We start from the raw sequence: 23,555 nt of genomic DNA, 5'->3' as shown, positions 1-23,555 counted from the left end.
CGTAGTAGTAGGCAAGCAGACGACACAGCGAATCGACGCCTTGCTTCTGGGAAGATGCACGACGGTGTCGAGAGAAAAAAAAACGAAAGGGGACTTTTTTTCTTTCTTTTTATTGAAACGCTGACGCTGCAGGTTTACAAGTGCAGAGGCGAGGGCAACAGAGGGGAGCATGTTGAGCAATGCAGAGAGCAGAGTGGGAGTGGCGGAGCAGGAAGCATGGGCGCGGAAAACCTGAGACAGCAAGGGAGCAGAAAACGAAACGCGCAAAATTTTCTTTTTTAGTTCTTTCTTTTCTTCGAAAGAGGCGACGACAGCCACGACACTTCCGGTTTTACTTATTTTTGTCACTTCTATATGGGATCTAGGAGGCCAAAGGGGTACAGGTGTTCTCTGAGGAGGCCTTATCAGTCGTGTTAATCTTTTCAATGATTACTTATCGTGTCCGCAAAGAAAGTCTGCGTTCTCGCTGCGGTGCTACTACAATGAGTTCATCTCTGCTTGCGACAGAGAAGCGGAAGCAGTTTTCGCTAAGGAGAAAGTGGAGAATGTGGATGAGCTGGAGGCTTTCCCGCTGCAAACTTCGTGCCGCACGCGTAAAAAGAAAAAATCAGACTTATTTAAGAAAACGCGCATTTTTTGCTGTTCAACTGTGCATTTGTTTTTTTATCGTGAAAACCGAGTTTAGGAACCACCGTTGTAAAGGTAAGTAGTTTTGGTTGGTAGAAAATAAGTATTTGTGGTTAATTTTCGGGCCTTCACTATAACAACCTTTCAAAATAACAAACAAATTACTGTGGTCTCATGAAGTTCGTTACACCGAGATTTTACTGTATACTGCTACCGAAAGGTGACAGCGTTCAGATCACTGCGATTATCACAGGCAGTCAGCCGAGTGCCAGCTGAGTAGTCCTGCCGTTTTATCTCCAGCCATATGGAGTGCTGAGGCCAGCGCCGGCGCAGCATTGCACATTGTGTCAAAGATAATGAACCCGAGACCTCGCAAAGCAGTTCACAGTGTCCGTCAATGCGCAACAAGAAATATTCCTGAATATCCATTTCACATCTCATTTGCAGTTCTGAGGCGAGGAAGATAAATCACAGTGCCAACAAAAAGTTTCTTTTTTTTTTAATTCTAGTACCAGCTGTTCGGAATAAGAACCGAAAACTTGAGAATATCTGGCCCCTGTACTTAAAAGTTGTATATCTTTGAGGTCACGTATTCAGCCAATACACTCAGGCCTGCTAGCCCTATCGATGGACTTAAGTATGGTGCTCGAAAACGGTTCAAAGAAATCCCGAGAGTTACAAGTCACAGCTACTCAGGAACAAGCCAAGTCAAATACAAACATCAGTTGAAAATTTTCGGGTCACACAGAGCACAGCGACGACTTAATAGATCCGAGGTAGGCGGCACCCATTTTGGCAGCAGCGACGATGCTGTTACGTAGCAGAAGCTGCTGGCAGCCGTGGGCTGACTAGTTATCCATCTATCGTCTCGCTTCTGGCGTTGACGCCCACGCTGCATATATCTGAATCGTCCAGAAGTGGACGTTTTGGCCACCGTCACCGGCAGCGTTGACTTTGAGTGACGCCAGCATACGAAATACCGAGAAAACGCCGGCAGAACGCTGTATATAGTTCGGCCGGCGCCGACGAGACTACAGTGTACCAGCGTTGCTATCGCGGCTCAACATGGCACGTGCGATCCCGTCCTTATCAACTGTGCTTAACAGTTCCCAGTCAAGAAAAGCACAGTCATTGTAGAGCTTGCTATAGATATCGCATTTGCTACCTCGTCTATAAATTGAAATCCTTTTACAGCACAAGCTTTCGCCTTAGCTGCCAGTGCCCTGTCATACGTAAGTTTGGCGGGTTTTTGTTATTATCTCCCGTCCGCAAACACAAACTTTCTATCCAGCACGCTGTTCTTGGTTTAGTGCGTGAGCGCGATCTTTTCGATGCCGGATATTCATGTCGTGGACAAACTTTCCGCGACAACATACCAGACAGCAAGCTAGGCCTAATCGGCGTTGGTTTCACTTCGATCGGTAGCGGTCGCGTGCTAAGTAGCAGTTTGTTATGGAATCAACAAAGCTCTTTGCGATGGCTGTACTTGACAGGAAGGGATACACATCGCTGTGGGGCTGGCAGCGCATGGCAGACGGTTCTTGCAAACACGTGTGCTTATTGCAAATTGCCGCAAGCATCGCTGACCTGTACTTTCTGAGCTACGTTTCACCTTCAAGTTTCTCTCTCAAGCGCTCTGCTTTTGATGACCCTCCCTTCAGTAAAGCTTGCTGTTCGGCAGGTGGCAATGTGACCGCTCTTTTAACTGACCCTGGTTTTGCTTCATCGGACTGCGCATGGCACAGCTCTGGAACGTCATCAACATGGACACGTCATGATATAAGGCTGATGCTACAGTCAATCCTCTTCAGTGGGTCTGGCAGCGGCATGGCAGATGGTTCTTGCAAACACGTGTGCTTCTTATTGCAGGTAGGCCCGATATATCCTTCTAAATGCTATCGAAGCGATGACTGTTTTTTGTTGCTGTTGCCAGACCCTCCGCACTTTTTTTTGTGTTTTTTCATGTCTCCTGCATTCCCTGAGAATATTGTTGCAACTCTCTGGCGATGTTGAGTTAAACCCCGGCCCATATAAAAAGGTAGAAAATATGTTCACTGAACTGATAGCCAGACAGAAGCGAATTGGCGAAGAGCTTTTTTCGCTCAGTTCAAGAATGGCTTTTTTTGAACAGCGTCTAGAAAACATTGAAACGTTGTCTTCGACTGTAAATGATGCTCTTCAATGCATTCACGAACTAAAAGTAACGGTTGTAAACCTCAAAGATACAATTGACAAACTTGATCGCAGAAACGATGACCTTGAAAATCGATCCCGCAGGAATAACTTGATTATATATGGCCTGAATGAACCAACGCATGAAACTTCCGAAGCACTGCTGGTTTCTGTGACGAATTTGCTCTCTTCCAAGATTGGAATTCAATGCGATTCAACTCGGCACGCGAAGAAGTGAAAGAAAGGGCCCTGTAATCTTTAAGTTGCTGGATTTCAGAACCAAGCTTGAAATTTTTAAGAATGCCAGAAAGCTGAAAGGAACCAACATATATATTAACGAAGAATTTTCTACACGCGTACAGCAAATCCGCAAAAACTTGTGGGATCATTTGGTTGATATCCGTAAACAGGCATCTAAATATAGATTACAATACGATTCCTTGATAGTAGACAGCGTTCGCTACACGTGAGACAGTGTTCGCAAAACAATTGTTCAGGCTCCTCCTGCCACCGTTCCTAGGGACACAGAGTGACTCAGCAGTGAGCGGAAACTAACCCTTTTGAACATAAATGCTCGCAGTCTGCTTAACAAGGTTCAGGATTTCAACTGGCTAGTAGAGTGTCACCACTCATCAGTTATTTGTGTTACGGAGACATGCCTGAACAGCGCAATATCGGATTCTGAATTTTTGCCGCCAGCCTATTCAGTCATAAGAAATGACAATTTAGTAAAGGTGGTGGTGCTGCTGTCTTTATTAGGAAAGGCATCGAATTTTCAGTATTACCTGAACTTACGAATACTGAGTCTGCTTGGTGTCGTATAAAACTTTCTGGTTTTGTGACGGTAATTGGTGCTGTTTGTCGTCCACCCAGTTCTGAAGATGTATTTTTCCACATTACAGAATATATAGTCCGTAACCAAATCAACAGTTACAAAATGATCATCACAGGCGATTTCAACGCTCCTTGTAATGATTGGGACTTGTTAACTTCAACAGGTCGTGAAAAGACAATATGCGACTACCTGATTAACATGGCTATTTCTTTTGACTTAACGCAAGTGGTTGAACGTCCAACCAGAGGTAACTCTCTTCTGGATCTTGTGTTCATTAACGAAGAACTGCTGCAACGTGGCTTTGAGTGTGATGTAATAGATGGGTTTAACTGATCACAAGGGTGTGTTATTGCAACTTGACGTGAGTCATGTACCTTGTAACCCGAGATTCAGCACCGTTACTGATTTCGCGCATGCTAACGATCGTGCAATTGTAGAATTGTTGGAATGCTCTTTGGGTAGTTTCGTGGCAAACAGTGAATCATGCAGTGTTGATGCATTGTTAGAGCAGTTTTATAATTTGGTGCGCACCTGTGTGACGCAGCTCATCCCTCATAAATGTGTAAAACATAACCCGAAGCATCCTTGGTACACACGTGACATAATCCATCTTATATAACGCATTAGGCGCATACGCAAGCGAAACCGCCTCGATGCATCTCTTCTTTCGCTGAAATCTGAGCTAAAGACAAAAATGACAGAAGCGAAAAACTTTTATTACAACACGACGTTAACAACATTCATGAAGGATAACCCATCGAAATTTTGGAAAACAATACTTCCCTCTTCTCATGACTCCACAGCATTCATTATCAATGATCAAACTTGCACTGATCCTGTCGTCATTTCTGAAGGCATCAATAGATACTTTCACTCTGTCTTCAGCCAAGATGATGGTTCTCGTCCTCCTTTCATACATAACTCGGAACATGCGTTGCCGGGTCTCGAGTTAACTCGCGCTGGGGTTTTTAACCTGTTGCTAAAAGTTGACACGACTAAAAGCACGGGACCTGATGCCATACCCAACATGTTTTTGAAGAGATACTCAGAATGGGATGCCCATTATCTTACAGTGATCTTCAATAAATCTCTGGACACTTCAACTGTTCCCAAAGCTTGAAAAATTACCAGCGTCGTTTCAGTATTTAAATCTAGTGACAAGCAGCTTATAGTAAATTATAGACCAATATCTCTTATTTCGACTTGCTGTTAGCTTCTTGAGCACATTATTCACAAGCATATTGTACAGCATTTAACTTTCCACAGTCTTCTCTCACAAAGCCAGCACGGCTTTCGCTCTGGTTTCTCCACCGCCATGCAACTCATTGAGTTTACACACGACATAGCTTCTGCACTCAATAGTCACGATCAACTAGACGCCATTTTCATTCATTATTCGAAAGCTTTTGACATGGTCTGCCACAAAAAGCGTCTATGTAAACTGCAAGCAATATTGACAAGGTCTAAATTAATAGACTCGATCACTGACTATCTACACTTAAGATCTCAGTTCGTTACTTTTAATCGCACGCATTTTTCATCGGTAACAGTCGCATCTTGAGTGCCTCAGGGTTCAGTGCTCAGACCTCTGTTATTTCTCATTTGCATTAATGACGTAGTAAGTGTTATTAATAACACTAACGTCAAGTTGTGCCTATATGTGGACTATAGTGGACCTGCCAAGCTCGCAACCTTGAAATTCGAGACATTCATAGAAAAAAAAACTAGTGCACAATTTTGCTCTTTTTTAGGGAAGCAGTAATGTCACACTGCTCGAAATGATTGCCAATAGTTTATTTATACGTCAGTGATGATACTAGTTTTCTATTACCTGAATTATAGTATGAATGTGGTCGATTGTTTAGTAGCCTGTTCAAAATCCTCCTTGTTCTTTTGGTCCTAAAGGATAACTGACTTAATTCCCAGAGAAGGCAAGCGGGTAAAGGGGGGACAGAAAGTTAGGTAGGCCGATGAGATTAGGAAGTTTGCAGGTATAAAAAAAAATGGCAGCATATCCACGGAGTGAATGATGGAGAGTGGGGCAAAGCATCCATCCGCCTTTCGTTCTTGCTTCCGTCCGTCCATGCGATCGTCTGTGTAACCGTCCATGCGTCCATCCGCCCGTCCGTGCGCGTCTGTTCGTCCGTCCACGCGTCCATCTGTGCGTCCATCCCAGCGTTCTTCCATGCATCCACCCCTGCGTCCGTCCATGCGTTCATCTGTCCGTGCAGCCATCCGTGCATCCGTACATGCATCTGTCTCTGTGTCCGTTCGTCCATCTCTTCAACACTCCAAGTACCACCATCTCGCAGCTTTTCATCATATATTCCCCATATAAAAGCACCGCCATCCAGCGGACGTTCCAAAGACTAAACGAGAGGTGGCACATGCACACTTTCTTACAGCTTGCCCTTTCTGTCTACTTCCCACCTTTAACCACCTCGAGTTCATAGTATATACTAGTTCACTGTATTCATGGCACTGCAGCTCAACGCTCGCTAAACCTTTCTAAAACCAAGGAGGTTAAGCCCAGCGAGTATAACGTAGAAACCCTTTCTTGTCAGATAGTGCTCAATGTACATGCCAATGGCAGCTAATGGGGAATGAGAGACAGGAGAAGTCAGCTTTTAGTTACCGCGCACGTTGCAAATTTTTTATTGTTCAACAACGCAAAGGAGAAATCTCCCACCGGCACCTCCTTACAGGTCGAAACTTAAGACTGGTTACACACTACGACTACGACTACTACGAGGGACGAACGGGTGCCGCCTTAAGGAGCTCCGCCCCTAAAAATGACAGCAGCAAGCACAGGCCAGAGTTTACAGGCAGATTATGGGAGAGGCGTTCGTACTGCAGTGGACGTAGTCACGCTGATGATGATGATGACGATCATCATCATACTGGTACTCAGGATTGTGCGGCATACACAAGCATGAGTAATCGAACCAGATGTGCTGTGTCCGGTGACTAATGATAACAGCCTCTTCCAAATCTTCAAATGCTTCTTGGCAGGACACCGGTGTACTGCGGCAAAGGTGGCTTAGCAGCATTTTCTGCACTGGCTAGAACCAATGCCAAGAAATTTTCAAACAGCTGCATTCCCCCTCTTTTTTTTTTTCTTTCACAATGGGGTTAGGTGCCCCTTTGGCTCGCTTGCGAGATGCGTTTGACCCAGTAAAACAACAACAGCGTGCCCCCGCTGGCTGGGCGAAGTCACCGGATATCTATCGCCAAAACCGTGGCCGGGATGACACAACTTCAAGACAAAAAACTTTCATGTGCAACTGCTAAGACAACTAACGTGGTAGCTGACAGCGCCGGCATTCGCAACACAATGAAGTTGTTCGCGCGTGGAAAACGCGGCATACACTTGCAACTTTAGTTCCTAACTTGCCACAGCCGCGTTTTCAAGCTAGGAAATTTATATTTCCCGTGAAGCGTTGGTGGCTACAGCAACGCATTTTTGTTTTTATGTTCCGTCCTCCTGCTGATAGGCATCTGCTACATTCAGCAGGTAGATGGACAGAGCTGTTACTTTATCTGGTCGATCGCGTGTTTCCCCACCTAACTTTCTGTCTCCCCCTACCCTGCTTGCCTTCTCTGGGAATCCAGTCAGTTATTGACCAGCGGTTGTACATTCTACACGCTACAAGTCCGGCCCATGTCCATTTGTTCTTCTTGATTTCAACTATGATATCCTTAACCCCGGTTTGTTCCCTGATCCGCTCTGCCCTCTTCTTGTTTTTGAGGTTCCATCTATCATTGTCCTTTCAGTCGCCCGCTGCGTCGTCCTCAATTTAAGCTGAGTCCTTTTTGTACGTCTCCAGACTTATGCTCCATAGCTAAGTACCAGCATGGTGCAGCTCTTATATACCTTCCTCTTGAGATATAGTAACAATTTACCAGTCATAATATGAGTGTGCTAGCCGAATGTGCTCCCCCCATTTTTATTCTTTTAGTTACTTCAACCCTGCAGTTCAAGTCCACAGTTATTACCTGTTCTAAGTAGACGTAGTCTTTTACAACTTCAAGTGCACAATTACCTATCTCAAAGCGCTGTTCCCTTCCGAGATTGTTGTACATTACTACAATTTTCTGCAGTGATATTTTAAGACCTACCTTTTTGCTCTTTTATTCTAACTCCGTAATCATGAGTTGCAATCTCATCGTTAAAGCCAGATTTAGAGGCACCAAAAAAACGGGTTTCAGGTGCCAAAAGAGGCACGCAAAATACTGTTTTAGGCACCCAAAACCATAAATATAGGCACAATAAACTTTTACAAAATTCAAGTTGTTGAATAAATACGTGTAGGACCTGTCTCTATGACAGGAAATGAAGAACGTTTGACAAAAACTTTCCCGAAGGCTTGTAACAAACAGCAGGCTCACTTCGCCTGTCCTGTGCCTGCCATGCTTAATGCCACCATAGGCACTCACCAGGGGTACACGCTGCCTCCGCAAGAGAGTACGCAGCGCGGCATCTAGCCTTTGGAAGCAGCCGCCAGATGCTGGAAGGCTACTCACAACTTCCATTGCAATTTCGTTGGACCTGCGGTCCTCTGGCAGGGGTAGCGGCTGCCCGGTGCAGTTGAGCACTTCGTCCCAGACCTGCACAACACAAATATCACTCCACCACAGCAATGAGGGAGGAAAAGAGAGGGAGCGTAAACAGTGACAATGGAAAATGAGAATGCTGCTGAAATCCTACACTGCACTATGATATTATGAGCAGGCGCCCCCTCGAATTTCACAGCTAATTCCAAAATTCCATGCTATTCCAGAAAAGCACCCCCCCTCCCTTCACACTCCCTTCCTGCTCGGCATCTGGTCATCCACCATGCTTTCCCCCACCCTTTTTTTTTTTTTTTCTGGAAGGAAAGAGGAGGCTTGTCCAGGATTTTACGTCATCTGTTGCATCATCATCTATTGAATGCTTTGAAGCACAAATCTTGCTATCTTTTTTTTGTGATTGGCTATTCTTTGCAACTTTTTCCCCTAGTTTCCATGATGTGTGTACAGGCAAATCAATCTTTTGTACATTTTACACCTAATCGCTGTACTTTCTGCAAGTTTTTACTGTAAGTTGCCTCTCAGCAATCGGAAATTTTAAATATAACTGCTGCTTAGGTAGAACAACTGCCTCTAATGTGACTGACCCCATTCATGTCTCCATAAATGAAACTATTGTTAAATAAAACATTTTTCTGCTCCCTTCATGTTTAATTTAACGAGAATCTACCGTGATTCAATGTTAAGATGTTGTGAACAAGAAAAGAGTGGCTGGGTGTAGACGGTACATGTGCAGTGCTTCAGGATCTAAGTGTAACAAATGAAACGATTCGGAATCAAAAAGCAAGAAACTGAAAGATCGCATGACTCACTGAGCATTAATTAGATAATTACCAATACTAATTGCAATTCATTCTTGTGAAATGCGATAAACACTATTTTAACCCTTCTGCTTGCTTTTAAATTTCATCTATAGAACCTTGGTACCAAATTACACACATGTCATTTATTTATTGATGGTAAATCATAAAGCCCATGCAAAGAGTGCGAGATTTATGCTGAAAAATGAGCAAAGCTGCAGCAACAAATGACTGCACACACCTCGTGATTGTCTAGGTCTGCAAGCAACCGAGAGAAGGCGGACACCGATTGGTGCACAAAGTCCTCGATGGTCAACTGCCCCATCGCGTCCTCGTCTTCTTCCGCAAGGTCGTGCAGAAAGTGCTCTGCATTCACACACACTTGCACACTTATTTCATCTTCACTCAACGAGCCCCTGCAACTGCATTGGGCACAAATTGGACCATTCAGTGGCTAGCAGAGAAACATTCACAGGACAAGAACAAAGGTGCCTCTCCAACCACGAACAGTAATCTAGAGTAAAATGGCAGCCTTGTTTGCTGTATTTTCATCCCAGAGTTCTCTACCACCGTTTTTTTTTTTTTTCGTCTTTTTTCTTTTACTTTGCGGGTGTAACCAGACTGCGTTCTGTTATCGAAGCCTTGAATTCTTACTACATACATGTTTGTATGCTTAGTAGATTTTTGATCACTTTTTTTTTAGATCGCATTATATTCCTTCATTAACTCTAGCTAAAACTGTACTAAACACTCTATCTGCTTTTATTATATACGATCGCTTACTTTTTAATGCTTTCTTCCCTGTGAATTTTAATTGACAAACACATTAATTAAATTAGGTTCTTTATTACGGTTTTTCCCGACATCACTTAAAGCAGTTGTCACTAACAACATGCATTACTTGAATAAGTACAAGTGCACATAAATGTGCTAGTTTCTAAATATATGTAATGACATGACAAATTGGGTTATACAGTCGAGCCCCTAATAAGACACTGATTCAACAGATAATTGGCTATAAGAGACACCAGAGTGCATACACCGAAATAGGGGTAGCACAGAAAATGCATAAATGCCGTACCTTGCTTGTGAAAGACACCTCATATAAGGGACATGAACTGAACCCTGGTGCGTCTCTACTATGAAATGATTCAACCGTATATTTATACGTATAAGTTATGACGCTACACTGACATCAGTTAAACAATTACTGCCCTGTTCCATTACTGGTATATTTTACTTCCACATAATTTCAAGCTAACAAAAACTTGAATAATTACTTTCATCGCGTCCATCCTTTTCGTACTCTTATACTTCGTTTTTTTCATTATTTGCAAGCTCTGTTCACCAGCCGCATTACGTACGGCACGCCGTACATAAATTTGAAAACCACTGAAATTGAAAAACTTAATATCATGATAAGAAAGGCCACTAAAGTAGCCCTGGGACTTCCGCCAATGGCCTCTACCACACGTCTCCTAAAGATGGGCGTCCACAACACGTGGCAAGAGCTCATCGAACCGCATAGGAATAGTCAGCTGGAGAGGCTCAAGCTGACGCCCACGGGGAGATCGGAGCTCCGGTACCTCAACTACAGCGACACGTTCATCGCCGATGCAGACCGGAAAAAGCGCATCCCGCTGTACATTTGAGAGTCGCTGTCCATCGCACCTATTCCACGCAACATGCATCCTACTTTCCACAAAAGTAGACGCAAGGCTAGAGCTAACACTATTCGACGAAAGTTCAAGCAAGACCCGGACGCCCGCTACACTGACGCGGCCAAGTATCCGCATAGAAACGCGTACGCTGTCAGCGTCGTCGATTCTCAAGGCCGAGAATTAGCGTCAGCCACGGTCCATGCACTCAATTCAGACGCCGCAGAAGAATCGGCAATCGCTCTAGCAACCACAACATGTACAGACGCCGCGGTGATTTTCACCGACTCACAAGCCGCCTGCAGGAATTTCGCTAAGGGCCGTATCTCAGCCAATGCCATCAATATTTTGAAACGGCGAAGCACTCCACTCCCATACACTTGTGTATTATGGGTGCTAGGACACGAGGGTCTGCAGGGAAATGAAGCGGCCCGCGCCGCTGCCCGCGAGCACGTCAGCCGAGCTGCCCCCTGCCCACAGGACATTCGACCCGTCGTTGAAGAGACGGAAGTTGTTCAAAACACCTACACGTCGTTACTTCAGCATTACATGCTGGAGCGACAAGTATACCCTCCACCACACCCAAAACTGACAAAAGAGAAAAGCGTAATACTGAGACGCCTGCAAAGCAGCACATACACACATGGGGCCCTAATGCACCGTCTCTACCCAACGAGATATAGCTCTATGTGCCCGCTTTGCAACGTACCGGACACCCTGGCGCACTTGCTTCTTGCATGCCAGTGTATTGCCAGACGTAATCTGCAACAACACACGACTAATAACGAAGCAGGACGAACGAACGAAGACCTAACCGAAACGTGGGAGGCGAAGCTCGCCCTCGAGGACCTGGAAGAGGACCAGATAAAGAGAGAGGATCCGCTGTACTACCAACTTATGTGTACTTTGGAAAAGCGCATTATGCCATTTTCTCAGTGTTTTAACGATGTCCTGATGTATCGCTAGCAAAATTAAAGAAAAAGCCAAAGTACATACTTTGCTCGCAACTAGACCAAAAAAAGATGGCACTAATGATATGTAAATGTGACAATTTGGCTCTTGATATGTTTTTTTCATGCAACACCAATGAAAAAGATTCACCTTTCCGCGTGATAATTTGAAAAAAAAAAAGGAATGTGGCAGAAGGCACTAGCAAGCTTCATTTAACAAAAATTTAAATTGCTAGAGATTGATAGTCCCTTTCTTATCTGTAATTCTCAAGAAATCATAAGCTTCATCAACCAGAACCCGCACAAACAGCTCACCACTTTTTCCCTCTATGTGAAAGACCTGTGTGTTTCTGTGTCAACCAAATTGTTAATTTCATGTATCGAAGAATGCATCAATGAATTTGGACTTCTGGCATTCCAGAACATGAATTGCATAAGTGCGGGTTCTTTCCTCGACATCATTTTGTTATACCTTAAATCTATCTATGTTAAATGAAATCATAAAATTTTACTCCAAAAGAATGGTGTATCTATAGGCTCATGCATTGCACCACTTTTGAGTGACCTATATTTAGCAAAGCTTGACAGAGCTCTTAACGAACGCCTCAATCGTAGCAGTGCTCTGAGAACTTCCTCATTTGTTGATGATTATCTCGTGGTTCTCGAGTGCAATGCGGATAACTTCCAAGTTGCAACAAGGCACCTCATCTCATTATTAAAAAAGTGTCTGTCGCCTCAGTCTATTACTCACGAAATACCACAAGATAGCATCATTTGGTTTCTAGATCTGAGAATTACATTTGCCAATCAACATACATGTTGGATGTACAAACCGCCAGCACCAAAACCATTGTTGCCGTACACATCCTCACACACAAGATTAGTCAAGAGAAGCATCGTTCAAACTTGTCTTTCCAATGCATTGAAAAAATCATGTCAACACGCTGTCACTGGAAGTTTCATGGTGCAGATACGTCGGCTTAAAGGAGCAGGCTACCTGCAAAAGCTGCACATATCGGTAGCGCAAGCAATTTACCCGAAAAAGAAAAACTGCCCAGAATATGTTCAACAGGCAAACATGGAAGCCGATCGAGGGAAGAAGATTTTGGTCATACCATACATGCATAAGATAACGCATCTTCTGATGGAAATAAGGCAACAGTGTGGCATTCGAGTGGTTTTCCTCAACCCCCCATAAACCTGTCATATCTTTGGCGTGTCACCTCTACTGTAAAAAAAAGAAAAAGAAATGTCAGTGCGCTATCAAGAATCGCAAAAGATACGTAGAATGCACACACAATGTCATTTATAGAATTCCGCTTTCATGTGGGTGTTGTTATATATGGGCCAAACAGGAAGGCGCCTAAATGACTGCCTCCGTGAGCACAGAAATAATGTGCGCAATGCCAAAGAAGGTTTTTTGGCCATTCACTGTTTATCCTGCAGTTGCACACCCCTGTTTGAAGAAACCACAATGATGAGTAGACATCAGGACAGCCGTACTCGTGAAATCATTGAAGCCACCCATATCGTGAAAGAAGGCTTCGCTATGCATCAGCATGGCTCCTACCTTACTTGTTCATTGACAAAAGAATTACCTTTTTTGGAAGAGCGCGAGTAACCATTCCTTGGAAGAAATCTTGTCATGCTTTTAATTTTTCCTTTATTTTTTCTGTTGTTTTTCCGTATATATTTCCTTTCGTGCTAATAAAAATTCAGTTGCTAGTCAGCGCCTGTCTGTGTCTCTTCTTTTGTATCCCGCTCTTGAGTTCGCACTGTACGTACTTCTTACACAAATTTAGGGCAATGAGCCCACCCCTCATTTTATCATTACACTAGTGTGACAGGCCCCTTCACAATAGTCATTACTTTACGGTGACGAAGCCCGTCGCTATAGCTGCATTGCTATTACGACGGGCACCGTCTCTTCTACGATTTCACTACAGTGAAGAGCCCCCCTACTTAAACAATAGCACTGCACTGACGGGCCCCGTCACTGTAGTCACGATTACACTATGCTGACAGGCCCCTCACTCTAACGATAGTAGGCCACTGCCAATCGAGAAATGCACGGAATACAAGCAACCCTCATACATAGATTTCATACATTACGAGAAGGCGTTTGACTCAGTGGAGGCATCAGCAGTAATGCAGACACTACGAAATCAGGGAATTGATGAACCCTACATAAACATACTGGAAGAAATTTACAGTGGACCCACAGCCATAAACAGCCACCATACTTCTCCGTAAAAAAAGTGACAGAATTCCAATAAGAAGGATGTAAGGCAGAGAGACACGATTCTTCCAATGCTATTGACTGCCTGTTTGCAGGAGGTCTTCAGCGCCATAGACTGGAAAGAATTATGGATAAGAGTTAATGGAATGTATCTTAGTAGCCTGGAATTTGCTGATGACATTGCCTTGGTGAGTAACTCAGGATATGAATTACAGCGCATGATTACTGAAATAGACAAGGAAAGCAAAAGAGTAGGTCTGAAAATTAGTACGCACAGAACCTAAGTAATGTGTAGCAGTTTCAGCAGAAAAGAGCACTTTGCGATAGGTGGAAAGGCACTGGTAGTTGTAAAGAATATGTCTACTTAGGACAGGCAGTAATCATGGAGCCAAACCATGAGAGTGAAATAACTAGAATAAGGATGAGTGAATCCCATTTGGCGAGCATTCTCAAATCATGAATGAGAATCTGGCACTAACCCTCAAGAGGGAGGTATATAACAGCTCCATCTTGCCAATACTTACCTATGGAGTAGAAACGTGGAGGCTTACAAAGAGAGTTCCGCTTAAATCGAGGACGACGCAGTGAGGGACCGAAAAAAAAAATGGTAGGTGTAACCCTAAGAGACAAGAAGAGAGCAGAGTTGTTCAGGGAACAAACCGGGGTTAAGGATATCATAGCTGAAATGATGAAGAAGAAATAGACTTGGCCGGGCACGTAGCACGTTGACAGGACACCCACTGCTCATTAAACGGAAACTAACAGAAACTATTAAGTTGTCGTTGATTGTTCAAATAGTGGTCCAGAAACCTCGTAGAGTTACTTTTGTGCAAAAAAAAAGAGCTTATTTTTAAATACCATCCCATTTTAAAGGGACCAAATCGGGTTAGCACATTTCAAACTACCCGCCTCAAGTGGAACGTGTCACGTCACTGTTGCTGTTCACAATGTTGCCCAGCTTTACTGTGCTGCTGCTGACACTAGTAGCAGCAGAACGAAAGTAACAAGAGCCACAGCAGCAAGAACGGCCATTGAAAAACTTCCTGCCATAGCCTGCCGGATGGCAGAAGTGCTTGCTTCAACTGGGCCCCGTTTGATGGCACAACTTGTCCAATGTAACCAGGTGAAAATTGAACTTTTGAACCACTCACATCATTCCCCATAGCATAGCCCAGCGGTTCTTTTTTCCATGATTCAAACAGAAACAAACAAGCAGCATTTTATTACCTATCTTGATGCACGGAAGGTTCTTTATTTAGTGCAGCTAGTTCGATTACTAGTGATTAATTGTAGGCAGTAACTCTGACATCATCGGGATCACTTTGTGAATGTCCTACGTTTAGCGCACATGTTCTCATGCATTTACCTTAATTTTTCGGTAAGTAGGGCACTGCTATCAATAATACAGTTAAACCCCATTATAGGAGGCATGTTCTGGGCAGCAGTACTTGTCTATGATTTGAGATGTCTCTTATAAGCACAGTACTTCGTATGCATTTTCTTATCAACCCTTGTTTTACTGTAGACACACCGGTGTCTCTAATACCATGTTTCTTATAAAAGGGTTTCACTGCATTGTCATTTTAGACGTCGTTCATTAGGCCGAATTCAAATTCTTATTTGACTTCAGCATTCCTTTAAAGGTAACTGGCTGGATTCCCAGGAAAGGCAAACGCATGAAAGAGAGACAGAGAGTTAGGTGGCCCGATGAGGTTAAAACGTTTGCAGGTTCTTCTCCGTGGTAGCAGAAAACACGAGACCGCATCTATTGGCAGATTATGAGAGAGGCCTTTGCCCTGCAGTGGGCGTAGTCAGGCTAATGATGATGATGATGATTTTTGAGATGTCTAGCACTTCTCGAGCAATTCCTATGGATGACATTGCCACACAGGCCCACGTTCATATCCCTGGTTTTATGACGGAAACTTGGACGTCCTGGTGAATTTTGTCAAGTTTTAAAACCACTGCTCAGCAAAATATAACACAGTTGGCAGTTATGACGAGCCTTTCTCTCATAATATGTGCAGTGTTTACATTAGCCAAGAAATGCTGATTGAGTGAAAGCAAGGTAGCATGACTTCCTTTCACAGGCAAATGTGGCATGGTTCTGTGGGTGGAGCTGCCTTTTTTTCTTAGATTGCAACTGAACGTAGTTGATGCACGCTTGCACTTTGCAGTTTTCTCAATTTCATGCCGCGTGCAAATGAAATGTAGACTTTGAATTGGGCTTACTGTTGTCAAGGCGCCGAACTTTCCTGGAAGACAGTCGCTTCCCGCGGCTGCCGAGCCCCGAAACATCGGCACAAGCAGGCATCGACCGTCGCACCGTGCGCCGCCTTCGCTCCAGAAGCGAGGACGAGGGGTCGACGTGAACAGCCAGCGGCACTGGTTCGTCTCCTTCGTCATGGCTATTAAACCTACAGGAAGGTTTTCAAGACAACTGTCAATGATGTGATGCCTTGTGATACTAGAAGCAAGGCTCCAAAAGCTGCGGCCCAACTTATTTATTTAGTATTCATTCATTCATTTATATTAGCCAATATGGCCCAGAGCAGTATTGCATTGGGGGAGGGGGCAGAGAAACATAACAATAAATAACGCACAAAACAAACTAAATTGAAAGTGAAGCAAAGAAATTTGTACATTGCAAGGGAAATAGAAACACTAGATTGAAACCTCTACATAACTAATTTAGATATTACAAATTATATTTTATAATCAAGTAAGTGATGAATAGCTTTGTCATAGCGTTTTATGCATCGTTTATAACAAACTTTCGCATGTAGCGAAGCATTTTCATGCAGATGTAACTGTTATAAATAGGTTTGAGAGTATAAGCAATTCTAAAGAAAAGACGGCTAAAGTGAACGGCTCATTTTTTTTTGCTAGACACAATATTACTGAGAACTAATAGACAACGATGCCAAGTATAGGGGATGCTATTATTAGAAGCAACTTCATTGTAAAGGTAGAAAAAGAACAGTCGACGAAAAGAAAACTTCCCATTGGCAGCGACCAAACCTCGATTGCAGGTTCCACCCTTGTCGGTGGCAAGTTATCGTTTCGATCAAATTTCTTTCTTCACACTTACATTAAAGTTACTTCTGATAAGATCCCCTGTACCACGGGTCTCAAACTCTCCTCAGCCAGCGAGCCACAGACCCACAAGGGCCAAAGCAGTGAAAAAGATGGGAGCAGGGGAGGGACAAAGCATCAAGAAATGTCGTTTGAAAAAAAAAAAAAAAAAAACATCTCATATCTCATATACAAGTAATTTCTAAAGAATATTTGGGGCCAGGATTCCAAGCACAAGTCAATACCGGTCTCCAAAATGGCAAAAATATTGAGCCAATTCCATTGTTTTCGTTTCAGAGTTATGATTATACAGAGGCTGATCACATGGGAGGGGGAGGGTGGGGTTCGCAAAATCAATGCTTTAGGCCATTCATCCCTGAGTAGCTCAGGAACATGCTTAAAAAGATATGGAGTGAAGACGGTCAGGTGCACACCCTATACTTCCTGTCCTACTCCTTTTTTGGCTCCATTGTCTGTTATTTTGAATAAGCAATTCTAGTAATTGACAAAAAGAAAGAAAAACACCATTGTAGCAAGTCAAGAGAACATATACAGTTCCACTTGATCACGAAATTTGACAGCATCTCATGGGAAACAATAACAGCTGAAAGAATATTCAACAGTACAATGCCACAGCAATAAAAAATCATTTAGTGACAATGTCCAGCCAAAAATGAACTTAAAACTGATTTGATTATGAAGTCGACCAGATGTCCTCCTGAAAGCTAAAGGCCTGTGTTACATTACAGTTAACAGTTCAAATTGCTCATACCATCTGGAGAGCTATTGTGTAAGCATTCTAGCGTACAAAATACCGAATAAAGGACGAGAGGGAGCTAACAGCCAATAAACGAGAGGGCATTCAGAAATGCTTTCAACGCATGAATAAATACAGAATTATTACAGCTCAACATCAATGTTGACAGACATTATTTTCAAAGCTTGGTATTCCACAGCGTGATAACGATAATAATATCCTGAGTGGGCGCTAGGTAATGTCGCGATTTGATGAGTCGTTCAGTGGTGATTTTCGACACGGGATTGGGGTAAGAAAGGTGCAAAACAGGCTAATTTGATTTTCAAGGATCAAGTGTTTATGTTTCGGTCTAATCCACGTCGTCTAGAGACCGTTTATGCATTTTATAAATAGAACGGGGCTCGAGTCTGTTTCAATGCTTTCTTGCCTGTTTTGTGCAAATTTCGTGGCTAATCTAATGCCTTGACCATCAGAATAGCTTTTGCCAATCCCGTGTGGCTCCCTCTCATCCTTTTGTTTGATCCCTCCCCTGTTCTGAGCTAGAACACTTACAAAATAGAAACCTCTGATGTGACAGAGGAGCAGGCACAAGCTGTAACCCAGGCGTCGAAGAAGGAGAACTTTAGTAAGGCTTCTTACTTACCTTAACAAAACACATTTAGTTTACATATTGACAAATTTAACAAACAAGGCACAGGGACGCGTTTTTACATGAGACACAAGAAGGCCAGTGAAATCCAGAGACGGAGCCCTCAGCACATACGCGACACGCTCTTTATGACCCCAGTTCGTGCATGCGCTTCTCATCCAGCGATTCTGTCCGAAGTGGACTCCGTGTCACAGCAACGCCGATGCGCATTCCTTGCAGTGTAGAGGGACACCACTTGCATTCCTGGAGGACAATGAACTGCGTTTTGACGGTACACCAATGGGCGTCCCTTGCAGGCCTTGTCCTTGCACTGCTAGTTATAACAGCTCGACCACCGCCCGAAGAGGTCACATAAAGGCTACAGTAGCGCTGCTCCCTCAAGTGACCGTTGTACATCTTTTTGGGCATCTCACTTATTGTCTACCACAACGCAGAAATGCACACCACACAGCAGGTCTTATGGTAGGCACCTTTGGTGTCGCAACGATTCACAAAACATCAACACACGCTTGGTCCCAGCACAGTACCCTGCTTCGCTGGAGAGGCTCGATTATCGCTGCCTGGTCGTCCGCAGGTAGGTCATGGCACGAAGTGCTGCAGCAAGGCCGCAGTCCACAGTGGCTAAATCATCTTGTCCTTCATTCTCGGCTGTAGGACATAGGCATGGCTAAACTTTTCCTCTGCCTGGCTTAAGCGAGAAGCGACTCACTTTAGCCCAGTCCATCACTGAGGACACTCAGCTTTCCCGGGATTCGCCAGGTGTTAACTTACTTCAAGGCTCCTTCTTTAACTTTTTGCACAACAGAAGGCTTCACTGTGGTGGTGACCAGTTATATTTACGCTTAAGTGATAGCGTTCCAAACCCAAGCAAGGAAACTTTTCAGATTCTTAATGGACCCTAGACAAAAGGCTTCTTTTAAAGGGCCCATAAACAACCTGCGATATTTTTTCAAGCATGTCAAATAAACGCGTGCATCATGTGTGGAATGTCGTTGCGACCAATGATTTTACACGTGGCAGCGCTACGAGCCACCAGCGCGCCACAAATTCTAAGAAACAATCCCTCCTTCTTTCCGGGCCTTTCGGGCCTCCGCGTGACGTCCCGTGCCACATCTCTGATGCGCCGAGCAAAATATGCCAAATATGCTGTGATTGGTCGGGCAAGAGCCTACGGTTTCCAGTCAGTGTGCAAGCAGCTGTCCGCACTGCTTGTTGTTGTTCGTCGTGTTGCCCACATGCGCGCAACAGGTGCGGCGCACGGCGTGTCCCCGTACGAATCCATTGTTTTGGCGATCCTTTAAGGGCGTGCGTGCAATGCAGGGTCCATGCTAGCACGATTACCACAGCCACGGGTCGCCAACAAGCACGCAACTGACGGAGTCAATGGCCGGAGTCGCGGCAACCGGAAGTAGACGGTGTTTCAAGCAGCACGTCAGCGATGACATATGCTACGTGAGGTTGGCAGGGACATGGGAGGAGTGCTCAGCGAGAGGTCAAAGCAAGCAGCATGGGAGAGGATACCAGCAGAGGGAAGTGCAGGAGAAAGTGAAAGGTGTGGTCGTCACGGTTTCGATAATCAAGCGTGTCTAACTTTGCTATTACTGCACCGTTTAGAAAAATTCTCAAGGGTCCTTGTTCATTGTACACTCGTGCACAATTTTCCCACCACAACTGAATTGCGACCTGTGGGTGATTTACGGGCTCTTTAGGAGCATCTTTGTAGACGTGTGTCAGAAAATCCACATGAAAACCCCCAGACGCTTCACAAAATCTCTACCCCCTGTACAGAAAAATATAGCACCTAGGCCTAAGAATCTGTCCCCTAATGCACAGAGACAGGAGTGCCCAATCTACGCTTTCGTGCACCTTCCTCTGGCTCAAGATCTCTGACACAAGATCTTTGAGGAGTGGCCTCTGCAGCCAGGAACACTAAAAAAAGTGAACCAGCTTCCTTGCAGCTGAAAAAGCAGGGCCCTGGCAATCTGTTATCCTCGATGTCAATTATTTTAGCTTTATTATTATATTTCCCACAAATAACTGCTCCATCTTCGCCCTCCTACCTTTCCATATCATTACATACAGTCAATAGCATATCTGATTCCATAATTTCTGCTTTGATGATTACTTCTGCACTATTTTTATGCTCAGTCGAAAATACTGCATATGTCCCAAGCTGAGAAATGAAACCTTTCTTTAAAAGCCAGTCATAATGGCTTTCGGACATGCTTGTGACACCTGTTTGGCGATGGACGCAGTACTCACATGATAGCTCATCCGCACCCTTGATGCTTATAGTGTCAGGTTTACTGTGAATCTCTACATTATATGTACCCTGACCACCGTCACGTTTCACCTGCACAATCGGAAGCTCAAGCTTCAATATCATTTCTTGAACTGCACCTTTTTTTTTATGCTTAGTGGTCTCTTTCTGAAAGGATAGCCGCTCTCATTCCTCATCTTTTTGTGCCTTCTGCACCTTTCCAAGAACGAGCTCCCGGTATTCACTAAGCTCTTCCTTATCCGCGCCAAAATTCTTAACCGCCTATATCTAATGTGGTTTCCTTTGTGTCGTTACCACCTTGATCCCCAGCTCCTCGCACGAGCGCACTTAATCTGGTGTCCTCAATTTTTTCGTCTCCATGGTCACCCCTTGCAGACTTCCGTTGCTCAAGCAGCTGTGACGGTACCTCCAATGAAGGCACTTTGTCACAAAGCACCAATTAATCTACCTTTTTGAATGGATAAACACCACCAACTAGTATCTAAAACATCTGGAACCACTACAGAAAGTGAGCACTCACCAGCATTAGAAAACACAACCCGATCCTGCTGCTGCCAACCACTTGATGTGACTGAGAAGGGGGGTACAAACTGCCACCCAGGCTTCGGCGACAAAGAGCTATTGTGAGGCTTCATACAAGAAAAACACATTATTATTTACATATTTAAAAGAGTTCACAAACTAGATCTAAAGATGTGTCTTTACATGAGAGATGACAGGGCCAGTGAAGGCCAGAGAGAGAGCCTTCGGCACACAGGTGACGCGTTCTTTCCACCCGTCTGTACACGTGCTTTTCATCCAGTGCTTCTGTCCAACGCAGACTGCGTATCACAGCGATGCCGATGCACATTCCCCGCAGCGCACACGGATACCACTAGCATTCCTGCAGCACGTGGACTGCATTTGGACGGTATGCTGATGCGTGTCCCTTGCAGGCCGTGTCCTTGCACTGCCGGTTATAATACATCATCATTACTGTTTCAGTGTGATTTACTTTCTTTACTGACACTTTAAATAACCTATAACTGACAACACAGTATCTGGATAAGGTAGCTGAGTCTATGTTGGCATTTACAGTTATTATTCCTTATTGCGTTATATTTGCATCAATATTATCTTCATTAATCAATCTTGCATTATCATTGATTAGAACTGTTAATGTGTTTACGTAGTACCCTTGCTTTTAAGTAGTCTAGATCATGTTCAATGTGATGTGACCCATTCACATTATTGAAATGCCGAAGAACCCTCAGGATTAAAGTGAAATGTAAGATAAAATTAAATGAAGCAAGCCGCTCATCCATGTCACGAAAATCGAGCGACCACATGATCAAATATCTCATCACCTCAAAAACAGCAATGGGACATTCTCAAAACATAACTTAGAATAAAGCTAGACTGATGTAAAAATTACAGGATGGCGTCATGCAGGAACACCACTGTGGGTGTTTGCTCTGCACAAGATTCTGCCACAGTAGGTGTTGTAGTAAATACACAAAGAAATACTTGTTTACATTTTGAACTGGATGCCTGTGTTTAACATCAGTGCCCCCGCACCAGGCGCAGGTATGAAAGTAGGAGGGACGAGGAAATGTAAACAAGGAAACAGAAAACCTCTCGGCTGCGCCGCCATATCAGGCTGCTGACTGCAACAACTTGAAGTGGACAGGAGCAATGGACAGTGTTTCTCGCTGAGAGCACTTTTAGCCAAAGATAAGATTGCTGTCAACACTTGGAACTGCTTGTGAGCACATCTAAACTGTTCATTCAGTGCAATCACTGGCTTTTAACATTGGGCAATAGACTACTGTTGCACGTGCATGCTACCTGGTCATGCTACCAAGAAAGCTGTCTCTTAATTTGGAACATATCTTCACCTCGAGTCTTATCTAAAAACATCAAAACTAAGATTTAGCTTGGAAACAACCACACTGAACAGGTTTTTACACTTAAAACAAAATAGTTACAACAATCTGTCACTTAGAGTGACTTTTTATATGACTCTTTTGGCACAGCGATCGTTTCGACCCAGCAACGACACAATCAGCTCTCGCTGAGATGTATAACTAGGCCGAGATTATTTTGGCTTTCCCTGAAATGCAAACTGCTATGAAGTACAGCGGTAATTAGTAGAAATTTCACTAGGAGAAATTTCACCAAGTCCATAGAAACATTTCCAGTTTCACAAAAGCTACAAACTTCCCGATTCATTCATGCATTGCCCATAGAAGCAGTTAAGAGAAAGCAATATCTGTTACTGATGAGTACTTATGAATTTCGTAATGATTTACAAGCAATTGATTCAACAATCTGCGGCTCCGAATTGAAGCTATGCCTGTCACAATCCTGCTGCCTTTTGCGAACTGCAAAAACCTTAATTCTGATCGTTTCGGCAGCTACCTATGCAAGCTCTATTGTACTGAGTATCTGAATAGAGAATGAACTTGACCGTGTACATATTCGTTCATAACTTATTGACAAGAGAAAATGCTAATCACTTCATCAGAGAAAAATCATGGCAAGTTTAATAAACAAGTAGGAATGCTTTCAGTGGTCTATTACATTCACAGTGCACATTGACGCTGCTCAAGTCAACCATTGCTTTAATCTGATTATAACCTTCCGAATAACTGAAGGCTGGAAACAATGCTGTCAAAAGGAACTGGTGGGATGGTTGGAATGCGTGAATCACCTGAGATGTCTTGGCACTCACATGTTGGCAAGCACACCGCTGTTTTTCTCTATAAATATGTCAGTTCGACATGATTCACAACAGGCTGTGCACAAAACATCATGTGAAAATATGTGAGGCTTGACATAAACAAGCAAAATGTTGCACAGACAATAAAGAGAATGAGCAATTTGCAAACCTATTTTTTATCTAGTTAAAAATAGCCCCAGCACGCACCCTAACGCCTGACAACATCATACTGGAGGGAAACA

The 23,555-nt window shown here is 43.8% G+C and overlaps 1 protein-coding gene across 2 annotated transcripts in view; it reads right to left on the bottom strand.

Annotated features, from left to right (window-relative positions):
• The window catches only part of LOC119180959 (R3H domain-containing protein 4), a 69,000-nt gene that overhangs the window by 43,224 nt on the left and 2,221 nt on the right, over positions 1-23,555 (bottom strand). The window contains exons 2-4 of one of the 2 annotated variants that reach the window (XM_037432114.2): positions 16,083-16,267; positions 9,245-9,369; positions 8,159-8,242 (exon numbers count right to left, since the gene is read on the bottom strand). In XM_037432114.2, coding sequence (XP_037288011.1) covers positions 8,159-8,242; positions 9,245-9,369; positions 16,083-16,267 — 394 coding nt within the window. Of the gene's footprint in view, positions 1-8,071; positions 8,243-9,244; positions 9,370-16,082; positions 16,268-23,555 lie in introns of both variants that reach the window. The other variant, XM_037432113.2, reaches the window with a different exon arrangement.

This window comes from Rhipicephalus microplus, unplaced genomic scaffold (assembly GCF_043290135.1).
Source record: "Rhipicephalus microplus isolate Deutch F79 unplaced genomic scaffold, USDA_Rmic scaffold_14, whole genome shotgun sequence".
In the NCBI taxonomy this organism is placed as follows: domain Eukaryota; kingdom Metazoa; phylum Arthropoda; class Arachnida; order Ixodida; family Ixodidae; genus Rhipicephalus; species Rhipicephalus microplus.
Note: the sequence above shows the minus strand (reverse complement) of the source record. Positions and strands in the feature narration are given on the sequence as shown.